Source organism: Papaver somniferum, unplaced genomic scaffold (assembly GCF_003573695.1).
Source record: "Papaver somniferum cultivar HN1 unplaced genomic scaffold, ASM357369v1 unplaced-scaffold_131, whole genome shotgun sequence".
Classification (NCBI taxonomy): Eukaryota; Viridiplantae; Streptophyta; class Magnoliopsida; order Ranunculales; family Papaveraceae; genus Papaver; species Papaver somniferum.
The window spans coordinates 389,431-408,228 of NW_020622270.1; the positions used below are offsets into that span (position 1 = coordinate 389,431).

General features: G+C 38.3%; 5 protein-coding genes, 2 non-coding genes and 1 pseudogene across 7 annotated transcripts; 4 read left to right on the forward strand and 4 right to left on the reverse strand.

The window, feature by feature from the left end:
• Positions 1-344: 344 nt before the first annotated feature.
• Positions 345-1,469, reverse strand: LOC113332294 (zinc finger protein 8-like). Its single transcript, XM_026578856.1, has one exon. It carries the CDS (start codon positions 1,273-1,275, stop codon positions 556-558), a length of 720 nt encoding a protein of 239 aa, XP_026434641.1. The 5' UTR covers positions 1,276-1,469; the 3' UTR covers positions 345-555.
• A 2,583-nt stretch (positions 1,470-4,052) lies between these two features.
• LOC113332308 lies at positions 4,053-5,539 on the forward strand. The gene is made up of 2 exons (XM_026578866.1): positions 4,053-4,504; positions 4,654-5,539. Exons 1-2 carry the CDS (start codon positions 4,053-4,055, stop codon positions 5,537-5,539), a joined length of 1,338 nt encoding a protein of 445 aa, XP_026434651.1.
• Positions 5,540-5,596: 57 nt separating this feature from the next.
• Positions 5,597-6,804, forward strand: LOC113332309 (ATP-dependent DNA helicase PIF2-like). The gene is made up of 2 exons (XM_026578867.1): positions 5,597-5,748; positions 5,862-6,804. The coding sequence occupies exons 1-2, from the start codon at positions 5,597-5,599 to the stop codon at positions 6,802-6,804; spliced, it is 1,095 nt and encodes a 364-aa protein (XP_026434652.1).
• Positions 6,805-9,203: 2,399 nt separating this feature from the next.
• LOC113332310 lies at positions 9,204-13,128 on the forward strand (annotated as a pseudogene).
• Positions 13,129-13,959: 831 nt separating this feature from the next.
• On the reverse strand, positions 13,960-14,031 carry TRNASTOP-UCA. The gene has a single exon. It is a non-coding gene; the product is annotated as a tRNA-Sec (tRNA).
• Positions 14,032-16,340: 2,309 nt separating this feature from the next.
• On the forward strand, positions 16,341-17,469 carry LOC113332311 (FACT complex subunit SPT16-like). The gene is made up of 2 exons (XM_026578868.1): positions 16,341-16,619; positions 16,678-17,469. Exons 1-2 carry the CDS (start codon positions 16,341-16,343, stop codon positions 17,467-17,469), a joined length of 1,071 nt encoding a protein of 356 aa, XP_026434653.1.
• Positions 17,409-17,480, reverse strand: TRNAC-GCA. Its single transcript has one exon. It is a non-coding gene; the product is annotated as a tRNA-Cys (tRNA).
• A 234-nt stretch (positions 17,481-17,714) lies between these two features.
• Positions 17,715-18,530, reverse strand: LOC113332558. Its single transcript, XM_026579102.1, has one exon. The coding sequence runs from the start codon at positions 18,416-18,418 to the stop codon at positions 17,855-17,857; it is 564 nt and encodes a 187-aa protein (XP_026434887.1). The 5' UTR covers positions 18,419-18,530; the 3' UTR covers positions 17,715-17,854.
• Positions 18,531-18,798: the final 268 nt, after the last annotated feature.

Consider the following 18,798-nt stretch of genomic DNA (forward strand, 5'->3'; position numbering starts at 1 on the left):
AACACCAAAACATCAACAAGTAGAAGGGGTTAATATGGCCATGCTTATTTAGTTTGAGGTCAGCAACTTAGTGAAACGGGTACACGTTACTAGTATTCCATGTTAAGTTCAGCTGCACATGTTTGCTTTGTTAATTTCACCTATACTAGTGAAGATTTTAATATGAACCACCATCTAAAAATGTTCGCTGTTTATTCAACTGAAAATTGGGCTTTTGTTTGCCTGATGAATTGGTGACTTCTAGCAACGGAATTAGGTAACTGATTCATTGTGAACATGGATACTGCAATACCATAAAGCTAGAGTTCTTTTTTTTACTAGAAAAGAAGAGAGAGCTACAAAAAGTGAACAGCACCTAACAAGGTGCAACAAAAGGAAAGACCAAAGGCCTAAGCTAAGCCTGAAAAACTACCAAAAGAGGCATATATACAACCCCCACCTCCCAGCCCCAGAGAGCTAACAAACAAGCCTGCAAAACAAAACTAGTCCAAAGAAGTGATTTGATGATAAAATCCTTACAATCTTTTATAGATTTTTGTTTTGAAGCTCTCTCAACTATAAATGCAAAGATAGGTCAAGTTTCTGTTCCTTATCCTGCTTATCACCAATCTTCATTTGTTGTTGATAATACTGATCAAGACGTTCTTTAACAATCAGCAATGAAAGATGAGATGAACTAGTAGTAGTACTAGTAGATGATGATTCTCCATTAATGCACCCTGCGTTTTCTCTTAAACTCTTTTGCCAATTCAAGAAGCTCTGTTCATCGTGATCAATTTCACGTTGATTATAAGACGAAGTTACCGAAACATCTTGACTGTTGTTGAAACTAAATCCCTGATGATTACCACCACCACCACCGCTATAGATTCCATAATCAGACCTAGGTGCAACATGTGATCCAAACCCATCATTGAATTGCTGATGATGATCATGATGGTGGGTATTATGAGAAAACTGATGAAGATTCGATGCATGAGATGCTGTTGGATAGCTTAACCAAGAATTATAATGATGATTATTAGAGTTAGTAGCAAGGATTAGATTTGCTGCATCAAAAACTTTTTTCGCTGTTCTTTGTTTTTTGTGAGCATTTTGATGCCCTCCTAGTGCCTGTGAACTGCAAAACTTTCTGTTACAAAGCAAACATGGATAAATTCTACTTTCTCCGTCTGAGCCTGTACTGTTGTTGCTATCTTCATGATGAACTGTCTTCTTCTTTTTCTTCTTGATCGATTCTTCATGATGAACTGTTGAGTTCTCTTCATCACCCATCTCTTTAAATTTGTTGATCTTAAAAAGTAATTAAAGAGAGAGAAGGAGAGAGTTGAAGCAGTTTTTGAATTGAGTTGATGCACAGGAAACTGAAGAGATAGAGCTAGCTCATCTTGGAAATCAAATTAAAGCTGCCATTTTATGTTGGGTGCAGCTGTGAGGAGACTTGATGGGTTTGTAATTAATGGACTGCACTGTGACCGGTCGGTCATAATGGAAGTATTCCTTTTATTTTTTCCTTCCTTTAAAGACGCGGGTTTTGAACTGGGGGTTTCCTAAACTCCACTTCATTTACTCTTTCTGGTGGTTTTTCTTCTTCACTAAGGTTTTGAAAAAAATACTATGAGGAGTCTAAAAATGGGTGGAATAGTGCGAGAAGTAAATAAGCCACCACCTATTTTTCTTGTTTGCATCTTTTTCAAAGTTACATTATGTACGTCCTCAACTGTTTTTCCTAAAACATTAATTTTTTGCTCTTTGTGTACTGTTTGAGTCAATGTCCAAGCTGCAAGAATGAGGTATGAAGTATAAATGGTAACAAAAAAAGAAAAAAGAAACAAAAGAATTCATTCTTAAGGAAATCTACGAAGAAGCGCATACATGCAAGTTTAACTTGGCTATCAAGGAATTTCGTAAGCTCGTTGAACAAATGCTACAAAAAACATATTTTCACGGTCAGTGGAGAATTGTTGTTGCCCCATTTATTCTTCTGAAAAGTGAAACCTTTTGTCTCCTGCTATCAAGTCTTCTATGCCTTTATAGCCTTCCATTTAATATGGTATTTGTTCTTAGCCGTTGATGCTTACCTGTACATCTGACTAGTCTACGTTTTTAATGGAACTAGGGGTGCAGCTATGGTACTGGTTCAAATTCAATTGCATAATTTCAAACTCCATTTTTGTTTACGTTAACTGCGTCTAACTATTAAATTTCGAACTCTGTTCATCTTCTTTTTTTACCTAATGACATTAATTGAAGTTTCAACTTTGTTCATCTTCTTTTTACCTAATCACATTAATTGAAGTTACATCACGTCTATCACTATTAATTGCTAGGAGTACTTCTCTGCATCTAATTGAGTATTATACTCATCCTTTTGAACTGTTTGAGCGCCTAGTCAGTAATTCTCCTAATCATTCGCGAACGTATCCGAACTAACCGAATTCGAATGATATTTTCGAACTAGAACTTCGAACCTAGTTCGTGCCCAACCTCGCTCTCCCATAGGTAATTATCTGACCAGAGTCATGTTGATTGGTTTTGGTTCGATTTTGTATATACTTTATATTTAAATACGATTATTCAGTTAAAATTTTCTATTGGTAGTTGTTCAACCAGTGTTTTATGTGTTAATTTTTGTTTAAAAGTCTATAAACTCGTTTTATAATTCATTTATGCGATTAAATTGTTTACTTCATGTTAAATAATGACGTTAAAATGTTTTTTTCATCTTATAAATCATATACAAATAAAATTAGTCTAATAATAAGATCATAACACTTATCAATTTATCATATATGTAAGCCAAATTTTAAGTTCCGAACTCACAATTATAAAACGAATATGCACGTACCTATGCCATTCCGAACTAATGTCCGAACAACAATCCGTTGACCGGATTTTTGACCGAATCCGACCTATCCAAATCCGTATAATTCCCGTACGTATGTCGTCCCGAATTACTATCCGTATCCCGAATTGCTAACTAGGTTTCAGCTTCGTATTTTTAAGTACTTATGGTACTTCTTGCATGCAGATATCTGGTCTAACACCTTATGACTTTCTTTACTAAACGCGCTTGCAATTCCCACTACAAGTGGAGAAAATGGAAACCTACGATCCCTATATCATACTACCTTCTTTTACCCATTAGAAAAATATATTGAATGGCTCTTACCATCCCCACTAAGTGCTTACCCATTAAGGAGTAAGCAAAAATAACACCGAAAAGCATAAGAATACTAGCTCCACGTTGTCAAATTTCAAAACAGCAAAAGAAAGAGGAAGGAGAAAGAAAGCCTCAACCAAAAAAACTAAGCTGACAGAAAAACAAGCCCCGTACCATCCCCACTACTAAGTGCTAAGTTACGAACAAGAAAAACAAAAAAAACAATTTGCTTTTACATTGTCTGAAGAAATGTCTTTAGTGCTTCCACATTCTTACACGTATAATGTGGAAATAGATTCCTTTGAAATGGATTCTTTTGAATATCAAGTCATTTTTGCAATTCCATGTGTGGAAGCGTGTAAAATTTTCCACCAAACTTGCCTCGCGATGGATAACTTCTTTACACTCCAGTCCTTGATGAAATCAATAAAGTTAGCCACGATTGCTAAAAGCAGGTATTGGTATTATTAAACTGCAGTTGAGATGGGTTCGAGATAACCAAAGGTCATTCCGAGCTGATTGGTACTCCGACGCTCTTGACGCTGCAGATGCAAACACGGGTAATAATAATTCAAAGGATATGACAACACGGGTCCCAATCTGGACATCAACCGGCCATAATAATTTTGGTTTTTATGGATTAGCACCTGCGTAAGCTTCACATTTTTGTGCCTCTTTTATGGATTAGCACCTGCGTCTCCTCTAAAACCACGGCCTGTGAAAACGACAGACGATGAGCACCAATTAGTTACTTGATCAACATATTAGTACTGTTGAGTTTATGCAAACAATTTTGTGCCAATTCTTCTACTGCATAGCTCAAATGTAAACTATTGTTGTGTAAATTGTTTGGCACCCATTTTATTCTACTGCATACTTCAATATAAATATGTGGTGGTTATATCCAGGTGATATTGGAAAGCGAGTTATTCTGCCTCCAAGTTATACAGGAAGCCCGCGTGATATGCATCAAAGGTATTATGACGCCAGGGCATTGGTTCAGAAATACGGCAAACCTGATTTTTTTATAACCATGACATGTAAACCTAAGTGGGAGGAGATCCAAAAGGAATTAAAACCATGGCAACATGCACATGACATGCCAGATCTCACGACGAGAGTGTTTCATTCTAAGTTTGAAGAACTGAAGACAGTTTTGTTCACTAAAGGGGTTCTAGGAAAGGTTGTTGCACATGTTCATGTCATTGAGTGTCAGAAAAGAGGCCTTCCACATGCACACATTCTTATCATTCTCGATGAAAGAGACAAGCTATGTAGCCCAGATGACTATGATACAGTTGTTAGAGCAGAAATACCCGACCCGGATATTGAACCAGGGCTGTATGAGGCTGTCCTAAAAATATGATACATATGCCGTGTTCGTTGTCGACTGACACTGTTTGTAAGAAAAAAGGGAAGTGCAAGAAATAGTTTCCGAAGAATTTTGCACCAGCAACTCTAGAAGGTGAGGATTCGTATCCAATATATAGAAGGCGAGATGATGGTAGAGAAGTTACATTCGACAATGGGAAGGTGGTGAATAATAGTTGGGTAGTTCCGTATAATCCGTGGCTTTTAAAGAAGTATGACTGCCATATCAATGTGGAAATTTGTTCAAGTGTGAAATCTGTAAAGTATTTGTACAAGTATGTTTGGAAAGGGGTAGATTGTGTGTGTATGGAGGTTTCTAGTGAGAAAGGTGTCGAAGATGAGATCAAGCAGTTTGTAGATGCCCATTGGATCTTCCCGCAAGAAGCACTCTGGAGAATATGCAGGTATCAGATGAATAAAATTTCTCCACCTGTAGTCTCATTACAAATACACCTCAAGGATCATCAAAAGACTTTACTTCCAGAAGGGAGGACTGTGCGAGATGTACTACAACGAGAGAGGGCTTCCCGTACAAAGCTTACCGAGTATTTTAAGAAAAACGCAGAAGATGAGTTTGCAAGAACCCTTTTATATAAGGAATTTCTGGAGCATTATGTATGGGATCAATCATTAATGCAATGGAATAGAAGGCGGCGTAACAACAGAGTCATTGGAAGAGTTGATGTTGTTTCAACTCGCACTGACAATTACTATTTGAGGCTTCTGTTGAATCATGTTAGGGGCCCAACTTCTTATGAGGACCTTTTGAAGGTAGGTTCTGTTACCTTTTCGACATACAGAGAAGTGGCGCATCATCTTGGTTTGTTAGAAAGTGATACTGCCATGCGTGATACACTTCTTGAAGCAACACAAGTGCAGATGCCTTCGTCTTTGAGAAGGCTTTTCTGCACGATATTAGCCTTATGGAACCCAACTGGAGTTCGCGAATTATGGGATGAATTTCTTCCACACCTGATTGAAGATCACCTCCGCTCCAACACATAACAAGGTGCTATTAATCTTCTCTTACGGGAACTTAGTTCTACTCTTGGTCCAGATTTGATGAAGAAGTATGAGTTCCAAACCATCACCGAAGACGTAGGCACTTCAGGAACAAATGATTTGGTCACGAAAGAAAAATCGATTCATATTCCTCCAGAAGATTTGGCAGCCATCGGCCGGCTAAATAACGACCAGAGGCATGCATTTGATAGGTAAAATTCGCTACAACATACTTATATTTTAATCTCAATTTTACTAAGGTATACTATCCACAATTCATTCATTTTAAGCTTGGTTTGTAATTGCATCAACTCTTATTAAGCAGGGTAGTGAAATCCGTCTATCGCCGCGAAAGTTCTATATTCTTTATTGATGGTCGGTTCAGGGAAAACTTCCTGTACAGGGCGATACTGGCCTATCTAAGAACTGAAGGACATATTGCAATTGCAACGGCGACATCAGGAATTGTTGCAACCATGATGTCAGGTGGGCGGACCGCTCATTCTAGGTTCAAGATACCTGTACCAGCTGACTCAACATCTTCGTGTGACATACCAGTGGACACTGATTTAGCAGATCTCATTCGAAAGGCCAGCTTGATTATTTGGGACGAACCAATAATGGAAAACCGATATGCATTTGAAGATTTAGATCGAATATTAAGAGCCGTAACTAAAGTCGAGAAACCGTTTGGAGGTAAGGTTTTGGTTTTTGGTGGTGATTTTCGTCAAGTATTGCCTGTAATTGAACGTGGCACCCGAGCACAGGCAGTAAGTGCATGCTTAACCAATGCAAAATTTTGGAAGGATGTCAAGGTAAGTCATCTCAAAGAAAACATGCGTTCAAGGTTGGATCCTGACTTCTCAGAATTCTTGGTTCGCATCGGAGATAAAGTTGAGCCCTATGTTATGGAAGACATGGTGAAACTTCCAGGTGATATTGTATTGGAATGGGATGGAGAGCAGGCGATTAAGAGATTGATTGACGAGGTTTTTCCAAGATTTGAAGAGAATGCATTTGACAAAGTTTATATGAGTCAAAGGGCCTTGATAACTCCAAATAATGACGTTGTCGAAAAGATCAATCAGAAAGTTATTGAAATCTTCTCGGGAACCGAGGTAGTGTATCACTCCTTTGACACGATAACAGATGACCCCAAGAATTTGTGGGCAAAGGTTTTTCTCAACACTATTGCTCCAGGTAGATTACCTCCCCCACAAGCTTATACTGGAGATAGGTGCACCAATTATTCTCTTGAGAAGCCTTGATCCAAAGTGCGGTCTTTGCAATGGCACAAGGTTACTGTGTCGAAGACTATTCACAAACTTTATCGATGAAGAAATTGTTACAGGTAGTTGCTCAGGGATGAGAGTGTTGATTCCGAGGATACCCATGAAGACCCCAAGAGAGTCAAAATTTCCTTTCAAGCTTAAACGAAAGCAGTTTCCAATTCGTGCAAGTTTTTCTCTAACGGTAAACAAGTCTCAAGGGCAAACCATACCACATGTTGGTGTTTACCTACAAGAACATGTGTTTAGTCATGAACGGTTGTATGTTTCTTTGTCCAGGAGAGTCTCAAGAATCACAACAAAAGTATTAGTTAAGAATGGGGCTCTTCCAGATGTTGCTGCAACGTGTACCAGGAATGTTGTTTTTCAAGATGTCTTGAAATTATGTGATAATGTTAGGTGATGTATTTCTGATTGATTTATTTGATTCATGACCTTGGAGACAATAACATTTATCCCTATAAAGGATCTCATGTTATAATGAATGAGCTTGTGAATCCAATGAGCCAAGAATCACTCAATTCCGAGTTATAACGACAAAGTTATGAGTGATTTAAGTTCATTAGTAAGAAACATTCCATGGGCTTTGGAGTGGTCCGCGAACTTGGGCCCAATACGTGACTAAAAGGGATTTTTGGTCAAGTTGGTGATGTTTCCTTATCTAGGCAAGATAGCTATTGGTCCAAACACTTTTGATTTCCATATTAAAGTGTTTATGATTCCTGCCTAAGTTAAAATGTGATTTATTCACATAAATATAATTTTTGCTAAATAAGTTATTTATTTAATTATTTTGGCAAGAGTTTTAACTTAGGAAAGACTCCCATATTTAGGAGAGTCTTGTAAAAGGAAAATAGATTTGCTTAGCTTCCAAGCTATTGTTCATTATAAATAGGGAGTTCGTGAGTTTACAAGTTTTTCATCCCTTTGGAAAATTGGCGCAAGCTTTGCAGGTTGTTTTCCACGTCTTCCGTTTTTCGTGAACGAGAGTGTGATAAACGTTTTGTATTAGGGATCACAAAGCCAAGTTGGATTTAATCTTCGTGATTGATCATCATACAACTTGTAATCTAGGTTTTTTACCTCTTGTCTATTATAAGGTTTTCTCTTCTGATATAAAACCATTCAAGAGTTGTTGATCATAAACCCTAGGTTTTGATAGATTTCAGTTTCCGATCGTATACCAACACTTGTTAGTCGAAATCGGAGACTAGAAAGAAAAACTTCTTTTGAGACATCTCGTAAAAATACTTGAGAAGTTTTGAACAAGATATCTCTAGATTTATTCTAGTTGTTCTTGTGGTAGATTTATTAGGATTTTCTTAACTTGGAAATTGATCTTTAGAATCACCCAAGTTTACTTACGAAAATCAGGTTCACGGACTCCTTGTGTGTATGCATACTGATTGTAAGTTAAAACCCTAATATACAAGTTTGTTTTGATATTACTTTTACCTAGTAATTGTTTTTATCAAAATAAACACAAGATTTCCAAAACCTTGATTTACATCTAAAGGGAAATAAAAGCGGTGTTTTGTGCATACAAGATATCGCTTCGTATCAATCGTGGTGGTGTATCTTCTAAAGAGAACTTTGGGTTCTGCTAGAAGATTTGTGTGAAGAGTTCCTAAAGAGAATCGGTATTCTGCTAAGAGTTCTACAAGTGTTGAAGAATGTATTACATCTAGTCTGAATAGGTAGTAGAAAATTGGTGTAACAACTTATTATCAGTGTGTGTTTATTCTGGACTAGGTCCCGGGGTTTTTCTGCATTTGCGGTTTTCTCGTTGACAAAATCTGGTGTTTGTGTTATTTCTTTTCCGCATTATATTTTATTTATATAATTGAAATAATACAGGTTGTACGTTAATCAATCATAGTTGTTAAATCCGACCTTGTTTGTTGGATAACACTTGATTGATCTTGAACAATTGATTTTGTTATTTTCACATTGTTAGATCAGTCTGGACTAACTTTATTTCAAGTGGACACTGTGTTGAAATATTCCTTTAGTGATTGTTGCTTAAAGAGGTTTATACACGGTGGATATTGAATATGTTGTGATTAAAACAAAAGACTTTGTTTCAAGAGTTGCACACTAAAATCAGGTTTACAGACTTGTTTCTGTTTAACTTTGATTGTGTTGAAATAGAGATATTAAACTCCTTGATATACTTTACTCTAGATTGAGTTTGACTGTCTAGTTGATTCTCTAGAAAGTATATTGGAGTTTGTCTATTCAGAATGCCAAACGAAATATTGGGTGGTGTTGTTAGACCCCCGCTTTTTCACACTCCTTAACGAGTGTATATTTCACATTTCAATCTCTACCCTTGATTTTATTTAGGGAGTTATATAACGATGGTCGTGATTCTAAACATGGAGGGTAATGGGACCATCAGTTAAATAATCAATCAATCAAAAGAATATGTGAAATATACACTCGTTAGAGGAGTGTGAACAGATTTGGACTCGCCTTCCACGCCACTTGCTCGCGCGCATCGAACTTACGTGTCATAGACTGGCTACACGTAGGTTCCAGGAGAGACAAATTGAAACCTAAAGTTCTCTTTTACAATCGGAAAATTCTCATGATTAAAACAAAAATTTGCCTTGCAAATGGTGGAAATTATAGAGAACTGAGATTGTTTACTGCATGGAAACAAACAGATGAGCTTGAGGAATTTCAACTCCCACCAGATGTTTCCAATGCTTTATCACAAACATCTGTGCCTTTTGGTTATGGATATATCCAATTTCGTGACACTGCTGTTGCTGCTGAAATTTGTGAAGAACTCTTTACTCCTGTACCTCCGCATGCTGACTTAGCACTTCATGGTGTTGAAGTATTTTTGAATGCAAGTGGGAGTCACCATCAGTTGAGAAAGGTTCATGATCGTCTTGATGCTTTTAAAGGTGCTACCCATACTAGTGGAGGGGGTTTATATGTACAGTATTCAACAAGGATGTGATGGTGGTCGTCTTTATTACGATGGGTGTAGTTGCGTAGTTGTAAATGGGAAAGTAGTTGCTCATGGCTCTCAATTTTCTTTAAAGGATGTTGAGGTTTTGGTTGCTCAAGTTGATCTGGATGCTGTTAAAAGTCCCACAAGCCAGTTGCAAGACGAAAGTTTCGTACATGACAGCACCATATAATCTGTGCCAATCTTTTAATCCCAAAATTTTTCTTTCGAGTCCAATGAAGATTAAGTATCATCCTTTCGAAGAGGAGATAGCCATTGGTCCTGGTTGCTGGATGTGGGATTACTTAAGAAGAAGTGGAGCTTCTGTTTTTCTGCTTCCACTCTCTGGGGGAGCCGACAGCTCTTCTGTTGCTGCCATTGTTGGATGTATGTGTCAGCTTGTTGTAAAGGAAATTGCAAACAGGAATGAACACGTGAAAGCTGATGCAGTAAGAATTGGTCATCATTACACTAACGGGCAGTATCCAACTGATAGCAAAGAATTCGCCAAACGCATATTTTACACGGTTTTCATGGCACCTTGATGTTTCCATAGATAGTGTTATTTCTTCCTTGCTATCCTTTTTCCAGACACTTACTGGAAAACGTCAGTTTACAAGGTTGACGGGGGATCAGACGCTGAGAACTTGGGGTTGCAAAACATCCAAGCTCGTATTAGATTGGTGCTGGCATATATGTTAGCATCTCTCCTTCCTTGGGATCATGGCAAGCCTGGATATTTTCTTGTATTGGGTAGCTCCAATGTAGACGAAGGATTGAGCTGTTGCTTAACTAAGTACGATTGCAGCTCTGCAGATATAAATCCCATTGGAAGTATTAGTAAGCAGGATCTTCGAGTATTTCTGAAATGGTCTGCTGTCCATCTCGACTATTCATCCTTGGCTGAAATTGAAGCCGCCCCTCCAACTGCTGAATTGGAGCCTATGCGATCCAATTACAGCCAGTTGGATGAAACAGACATGGGCATGACATACGTGGAGCTTTCAGTTTGTGGAGGATTGCGAAAGATTTCCCAATGTGGTCCTGTGTCGATGTTTCAGAACGTTTGCTCTAAATGGGGTGGAATTCTCAGTCCATTAGAGATAGCAAACAAGGTGAAGTACTTCTTCAAGTACTACTCAGTTAATCGGCACAAGATGACCGTACTGACACCTTCCTATCATGCTGAGAGCTATTCACCAGAAGACAACAGGTTCGATCTTCGCCAGTTCCTCTACAACTCAAGTTGGCCACATCAATTCCGCAAGATTGATGACCAATTAGATGGCAATACACCTATTTTGAGAGCATGTGGTGAGCATCGACAGATGGGAGTTACCTTAGATCGGGGTGGCGGTGGAATTAGGGGCGGAGCAAGGAATGTAGCTATGGGTAGGCAAAACTTCTTTAGGGTAGGAAAGATGGCAACAATGGGCTTTGGAGCTAGCCTTGAGGCGGGGAATCGGAAACCAATATTTCTTGTTCCCTCCCTCTCTATGCACGTTCCCTGTAAAGTATTACTAGATTACTGCTACAGCAGCGTAGGACGACGAAACGCTGACATTTTTACAACGCAAGTGATATTTTACTTTTTTCCTTTTCACCCCGTAACATTTTTGTCCAAAATTTGGTATGTTAACAAATTCTTTCAATTCGATAGAATACTTAATTATGCATTTCATGTGTTATAAATTATACTCTGCCACATGCAATAACCGAAATGAGGGTAATCCGTTAAGTTATTTTTGAAACATATCATAGGAGTTCCAAAACCCGGATTTTATCATCTTACGAGCCCTCAAAATCAATGTTTAGAGCTCCTATAATAGGCTTTTTATTTTAACAGTCATAGATCCTTGTTACAAAATAAGGTGCTTTGAAGTGTATTTTTGTTTTTTATTTTTTCGATAAGAGTCTGGCATGGTTAACAAGTGGCTGCACTTCTGAAACATATCAAGGGTAATTTTGTCACGACAATTCTAATTATTAGACTCTGAACAAGTAACCCCCTTGTTCGTTTCTCTCCCAACAGTTGAATTCTTTTGCCGTCCCAACTTACGGATCTCAACAATCGAAATACCTTTGGTCCTCTTTGCATCTTCAACTTCTTCTACCTAGTTACAGACAGCCTTTAACCCAATTATACACAGAGCCTTCACTTTTCTTCTCATCTTCTTCAAATATCTGAATCTACGGTGCTTTGATTAATGACTTTCTGTGCTGGTATTTTGTAATTTGGTTTTTTTTCTTCTTGTATTGTTTTTTTAATTTGCCATTGAGAAGACTGATTGGCGGATCATCAGAGAAACCCTCATCCGTTTGTCTTTTCTTATCTGTTGTACCCGCGACTTACCTGGATTGGTCTGAAATCTCTGTTAAGGAACTCCGTTTTCCTTCTTTTTCAGAATTTCAAATGTCGATCCGGATCCGACACGTATACCCAGATACCGTCATCTTCCTCACCCGTTTTTCAGCCGCTACAGTTTGTTTAGATCTGAATAATTTGATCGATATAATGAGTTTTTTCAGTAAGTTTGAACTGGAAATTTGTCTGTATGATTGTCTACGAAGGATTTTGTTGGTCAATTTATTTGATTATGTCGATTTGATTATCGATTTCATGAAATTGTAAATCTTTTTTTTTTTTTTTTGCACAAACTTTGGGACGGACATTTTTGGTTTTTTTTCATCACATAGGGACTCCTCCCTTTGGTCGTCGTCCAACTAGAGAAAAATGTTGGACAGATCAAAAAGCTGGATTGCTGAGAAAATTACCATGCAAATTGAATCTTACTGACATCTCTTGAGAAATTTTCTTTCTTCATTGTTGATCTCTTAGTCCATGTGTTTACTTATCTAGATTGTTATGTGCATCTTTTAACTTTTGTTGTTAGCTTTATTCGATTGTTTTAGTGCAAGGAACTTGTCCCACAATTTACACACTTTTCTATTGTGTTTTTATTTTCATTTTATTTGTGATTTCTTGGCAATCAGACATGGTGACCCTGCGTCTGACTCTCATCATAAATCTAGAAAGTCTAGTCCTCTTATGATTACTATATATCACATTGCTGATACCCTCATTCTTGCATTCATGTGCATATATGATATTAAGATGTGATGTTGGGGGGAATTTCCTTCTTTTTTTCTTTTTGCAACTACCTGCAGTTTTTACCAAGGCATACTAGCTAGTTTTTCAGCATTGCATCTCTTTGCAGTGGAGGTACTCGAATTCTCTGAGCGAATTACAGATTTTGTCGAAAGGTATTTCTGGCGATTTGGGGACAGATAATGCCGCCTCTCCTGCAATTCCACTTGCAGCCCATCATGGTGGGGACTAAAGAGACAGGATATCCAATTATATTTGGTTTCAACCCCTGTGGGACAGGTGAGATCTGATAACACTGAGAAAGCCGGCAAACCAGGAATAGCTGTAACAATGATTTAAAGACCTTGTCCACGGAGTACAACAAAAACCTCAGACTTGCGGGAGAAGAGCACCTATACATTTTAGTGCGCTAGAGGACTTCCAATGTTATGGGTCCATTTCCGCTGCTTGGAAAAACACCTTTCATTATGGTCCTACTACACGACATTCAGATTGTTAGCCTGCACCTTGGACCTGATAAGATTGATATGACAGTCGTATTCAATGACTTCAAGCATGATGTGCATGAAATCCACTCCATCCCCTTAAAATCTCTCACTGGCATGAAACATCTTCTGAATCCCAAGAGATCAACTCTCTTGAATGGGGTTCATTAGGTCTTGTGGATGGTCGTACTAATGCAGATTCTGATTCAGATTCCTGGAGAAAGTATGGTCAAATGCAATAAGTGAACAGGAAAGCAGGGAGTTGAGAAGTAGGTTCGGATCAATCCCATTCATGCACTCCCACACATTCATTAATCATGTTTGGGAACAACCCAGCATTTTTCCAACTTACCAGAGAAATTAGAATTAGATTTTACTGATATCTGGAATTACCAAGGTTCTCAGAGATGGCCTGACTTGTGGCCTAATCCTTTTAAGCTCACCAGATATCAGAAAACCCAAAAGGTTCTCAGAGATAGCCCGACTTGTGGCCTAGTCCTTTTAAGCTCACCGGATATCAGAAAACCCAAAAGGGTAAGCTTCTTCAATCGCCCAGCTGGCAAAAATACTCTCAAAAAAGGGCCCAACCGGGTTCGAACCGGTGACCTCTTGATCTGAGGTCAAATGCTCTACCACTGAGCTATGGACCCATTTGTGAAGTAAGGTATTATACCGCACACACAGATTTGACAATCAAATTTCCATACAACTGAATCAAAAACAACTCTGACAATTAGGGCACAAACTTGGCTGTTGAACTTGAAACAACAGCCTTTTTAGTCATATCTCATTTACACTGATCACATTTCAGATGAGGAATATTAGTACTTAACACCCATTCACCAGAATCGAACATGCTAACAAAAGTTTGTTTCTTGCTACCAAAATTTTCACTGTCAGACCCCAAAATTGAACCAAGAAATCAACCTTGTTCAGTACTGCTTTATACTCTCAGCAAGCAAAGTTGAAAATATGTTTAAGTTTTACGGAATTAAAACTCCATACATATCACTCCTAATCCGTTTCCTTTTAGAATACATCTTTTTGTGCATGTCTCTCTCTCTCTATATACACAACTCTCACGGTTAGAGAGCGGCCAATATACATGTTCGGCCAATATATATTGATTGATGGAGAATCTTAATGACGACGTGAGATTAGAAATCTTTACTCGTCTTCATCCCGAGCAACTTTTGAAGTGCAAACTTGTTTGCAAAAGCTGGGAAAATCTCCTCTCACATAAAAAAGTGGGTCTTATTTTCTCGACTCAGCCATCCCTTCGCGTCAAAAACCTCCAACTTTACTCTGGAGATTATGATGAAATTTTTAGCATGAGTAGTTCCGGTGGGGAGGAGTTTACATACAGTAATCTTACAAAGATCAATCATCCTGTCATTAATAACCGAGGATGCAGTCCGTTCGTGGATAGGATGGTTGGTTCTTGCAATGGTTCAGTTTGCTTTAATGTACCCCATCACGAAGTCGACGATCCTGTCTATATCTGCAATCCAATCACTACGGAATATATTAACCTTCCACGGTCGAAGCATAAATATGGCTACGTAGTGGGTGGATTCGGCTACCATCCTTCGATTGACAAGTACAAGGTCATTCGTATCCATTATCCAGCATTATATAACTATGAACAAGACCCAAGCATCAAAGGATCGGTCGAGGTATAGGTATATACACTTGGGAGCGGCACTGGAAGGAGAAGCATCGGGGAAGAAGTGACCTATAAATTTTACAGGAGTGGCGTCCTTGGAAACGGATCACTTTATTGGTTAGACTACAAGCAACAGAAGATTGTGGCTTTTGATTTGGCTGATGAAGAGTTTCGATGGCTCCCAACCGTGCCGAACTGTTTCAGCGGTAATGAGAAGGCCAGATTGGGAGGGGGTTTATGTCTTGTTCATTTAGAGCGCGGCCAGCCTATAGATATATGGTCGTTTAAAAATAAACAGAAGAAAACATATGACAACAACGATAAAGAAGAGAGGTGTCAATCTTGGAGCTGGACCTTAGAGTTTCGTGTACCATGTTCACTCCTCAACAAGGTTTTTGTTTACGAGCCTTTCGCACTCACGAAGAACCGCGAGGCTTTGTTGTGGATAAATGGTTCGGGTATTTATAAATATGACAAGAAAACTGAAAGCTTAAATAAAGTTGTGGGTGAAGATCATAGGATAGGTTTCTTTCAAGGAATCCCACACATGAACAGCTTTATTTCGATGAAATCTCTGGGTGAAAAGTTTAAGAGCAGAACACATCAAAAGAAGGAAAAGAAAAACCGAGAAAGGATAATTGTAAATTCATAGAGATATATGACAATCCTTAGTTCCATTAAATTATTTTTGTATTTTCTTTTTATGATATCCCAGTTTTGGGAATTCTGAAATTTGATTTCCTTTCCCAAACTCTAACAGGTTTCCTAGTTTACGTTGATTTTCTTTTTCTAGTCCTGTTAGAAAATATATACTCCCTCTGTCCCACTATTAAGTGACCTAATTGAAGTTTGCACAAATTTTAAGGCAAGCAAGGAAAAATAGATTTTTAAGCATTTTTTACAATTATATCCTTATGGATAATAATTAATAAAATTTTGAAATGATTTATCTCTCAAACTACACCACGGATGTTCGCAAACTTTATACCATTGAAAAGCATTTTAAAACACCTACGTAACGAATATAAACATGCCTATCAAATTATGCATATTTCTTATATTTCTTATAATCAATTAAAAGGGTAATTTTAGAAATATTTCCTTGTTTAGTGATATAGGTCACTTAATAATGGGACAAAATTAAAAACCAAATAGGTCACTTAATGGTGGGACGGAGGGAGTAAGCATATGTAAGAAGACCTCGTATTGAAGAAAAACGCATTCAACATTAATTATCTTGACAATCTGCATATTTTCTTTTATTTCTGTTCGAGACCCAGATTTTGTTTTTCAATGGAGGTACCCGGATCGCCAAAGCGAATTGGAAACTATGTTACTGCGAAATATCGTGAGACTGAGGAATCGGAGGAGGAGCGTATGATTTTCCAGGCAACACTCGCTCGCTGGTTAAAAAGAGACACTGCCAGGAGATTGTTGCGTGATGATAGTTCTGACGTAAAGTCTGAGAAAATAGTTGTGCCGAAAGGACCAAGAGATCTTTGGAGAGAGCAATGGAAAAAAGAAAAAGATGACGCTCCCGCCTTGGAACTCGAAATGCATGAAGAGCACAAGGTAGGAGAATGACCCGAACAGAGTTATAAAGCTAACTGACGTCGCAATCCTTCCCAAGGTAGGAGAAACAGTTGTTGGTACCCTTGAGGCTCATGTAAACGGGTTCATATACACAGCCTCGAGTTTTCATCAGGTTTTCATGCATGCAAATCTAGAAAGCTATTTCATGAGACTTGGGGGCAAGATGATGCCGCCTCTCTTGCAATTCCACTTGCAGCAGCCTGTCATAGTGGAGACGAAAGAGACAAAGGATATCCAATTCTACTTGGTGACATCTGATAAGAATGCAGATAACAAAGACAAGCACACAATGAGTAGCATCCGTAACGAAGATTTAGAGAACTTTGTCCACAAGGTGCAACAAGAACCTCAGAGTCGCGGGAGTAAAATACCTATATATTTTAATCCCTTGGACGAGTTTGAATTAGACGAGTTTGAATTTTCTGGAGCTTTTCCTGCCGGTGCATCAACCATCATTTCCCTGACTTTTTATGCCCTTGAAAAAGAAACACCTTTCGCTGTGGTCCTACTAAGCGACATTGAGATAGTTAACCTGGCGAAGCTTGGACCTGAAAGCATTGATATGACGGTCGTATTCGAAGACTTCAAGCGTGATGTGCTCCAAATCCGCTCAATTCCCTTAAAGTTTCTTACTGGCATAAAAGAGCGTCTGCACTCTATGGGCGTGAAGTACTATGTTAATAGCAAAAGTCTAGACGAGTATGTTAGTGAAAGATATGAGAGAGTCCCCGAAGAAGTTTCTCATCAAGATGTCAACCAGATCCAAAAAGGGCCCAACCGGGTTCGAACCGGTGACCTCTTGATCTGCAGTCAAATGCTCTACCACTGAGCTATGGACCCATTTGCGATATTAAGCCAGTTATGTTTGTGTAATGCGATCTAATTTTCACAACCAATGGTCAAATTTGTTTATTAAATTTTCTGAATGAAAAACAACTCTGACCAAAGATGGGAACAAAATTGCACCACGAAATCAAGTTAAGTATAATTAAAAATGTTTTAAACGCTCAGCAAGCAAGATACAGTTACAAAACCAAGTGGTGCTCTTGGTGTAAGCTAACTAGAAAATGGATGGAATAGTTAAAGCTATCGCCTGTATTAATTTTACAACTGAACATATACTACATACATCAAAGAAAAATATTGAAATAATATACTAACAACATACACACTGTATAATTGAAAATTAATCACTCACGTTATCGCCTACAAGTCTACATCAAGGAAATGCCAATTGAATTTGTGGACGTAAGCCGATCAGACGGTAATTTCTTCACAATTATAAAGTCTTCGTCAAACTTGGACTTGTTGAAGATAATCGAATCATCGGAAACTTTCTTTGCGATTTTAAAGTTGGAATCATCATCAAATTCTTCAAACGGAAATCCTTTATCATAACCCCACTCTGGATACTCATGGATCGTTGATAACTGCTCACCGAATTGATCAGCACATTCAGCGGCCGCGTCGAATTTATTCACTTTATTTGAATTAGCCTTGTGCCTCAAAAATGATCTGAGAAATTTGTTTAGAGATCGGAAAATTTTAGATTTTTTCGAAACTGCTGTTGTTGTTGTAGTGGACTTTGCTTCTTGCTGTTGTGGAAGCGGGCGACGGTGGACGGCGGATAAATGAGGCATGGATTGCGACCTGGCAGAAGAGATAATGGCTGCATCAAGTTGACGTCTGAAGGAGTTGAGCTCGAATGTATCGTAGAGTGAACTATTTGCATCCCATATACGACGCCCTCTTAGGCCTTTGTTGTTAAATTTTTCCATATTTTTTGAAGTTGTTGATTAGTGAACTGAACGATTTGATTGAGATTATAAAGATGAACTTAGAAGAAAATATATCCACGGAAAGAGGGATAGGAACGTTTGTTGAAGGTTTGGAAATGGTTCCAACGCGTAGTCAACATAATGTAACCTTCGCGGTGGCACGACTAGCCTAAAATAATAGTTAATGGCGCTAGTTAGTTAATTAAGCCAATCACGTTTCTTGAGAGGGCTCGTAGTGGTAATATAATTTATTTTTGCTTGCTGTATATTTAAATATGAGAGTAGGTGGTGTTTTGAGAGTACGTGTGTTGTCTTCTCCCATATGAAACCACGATCAAATTAATACTCAACCTTGCAATTTGACCAGCTTAATTACTACC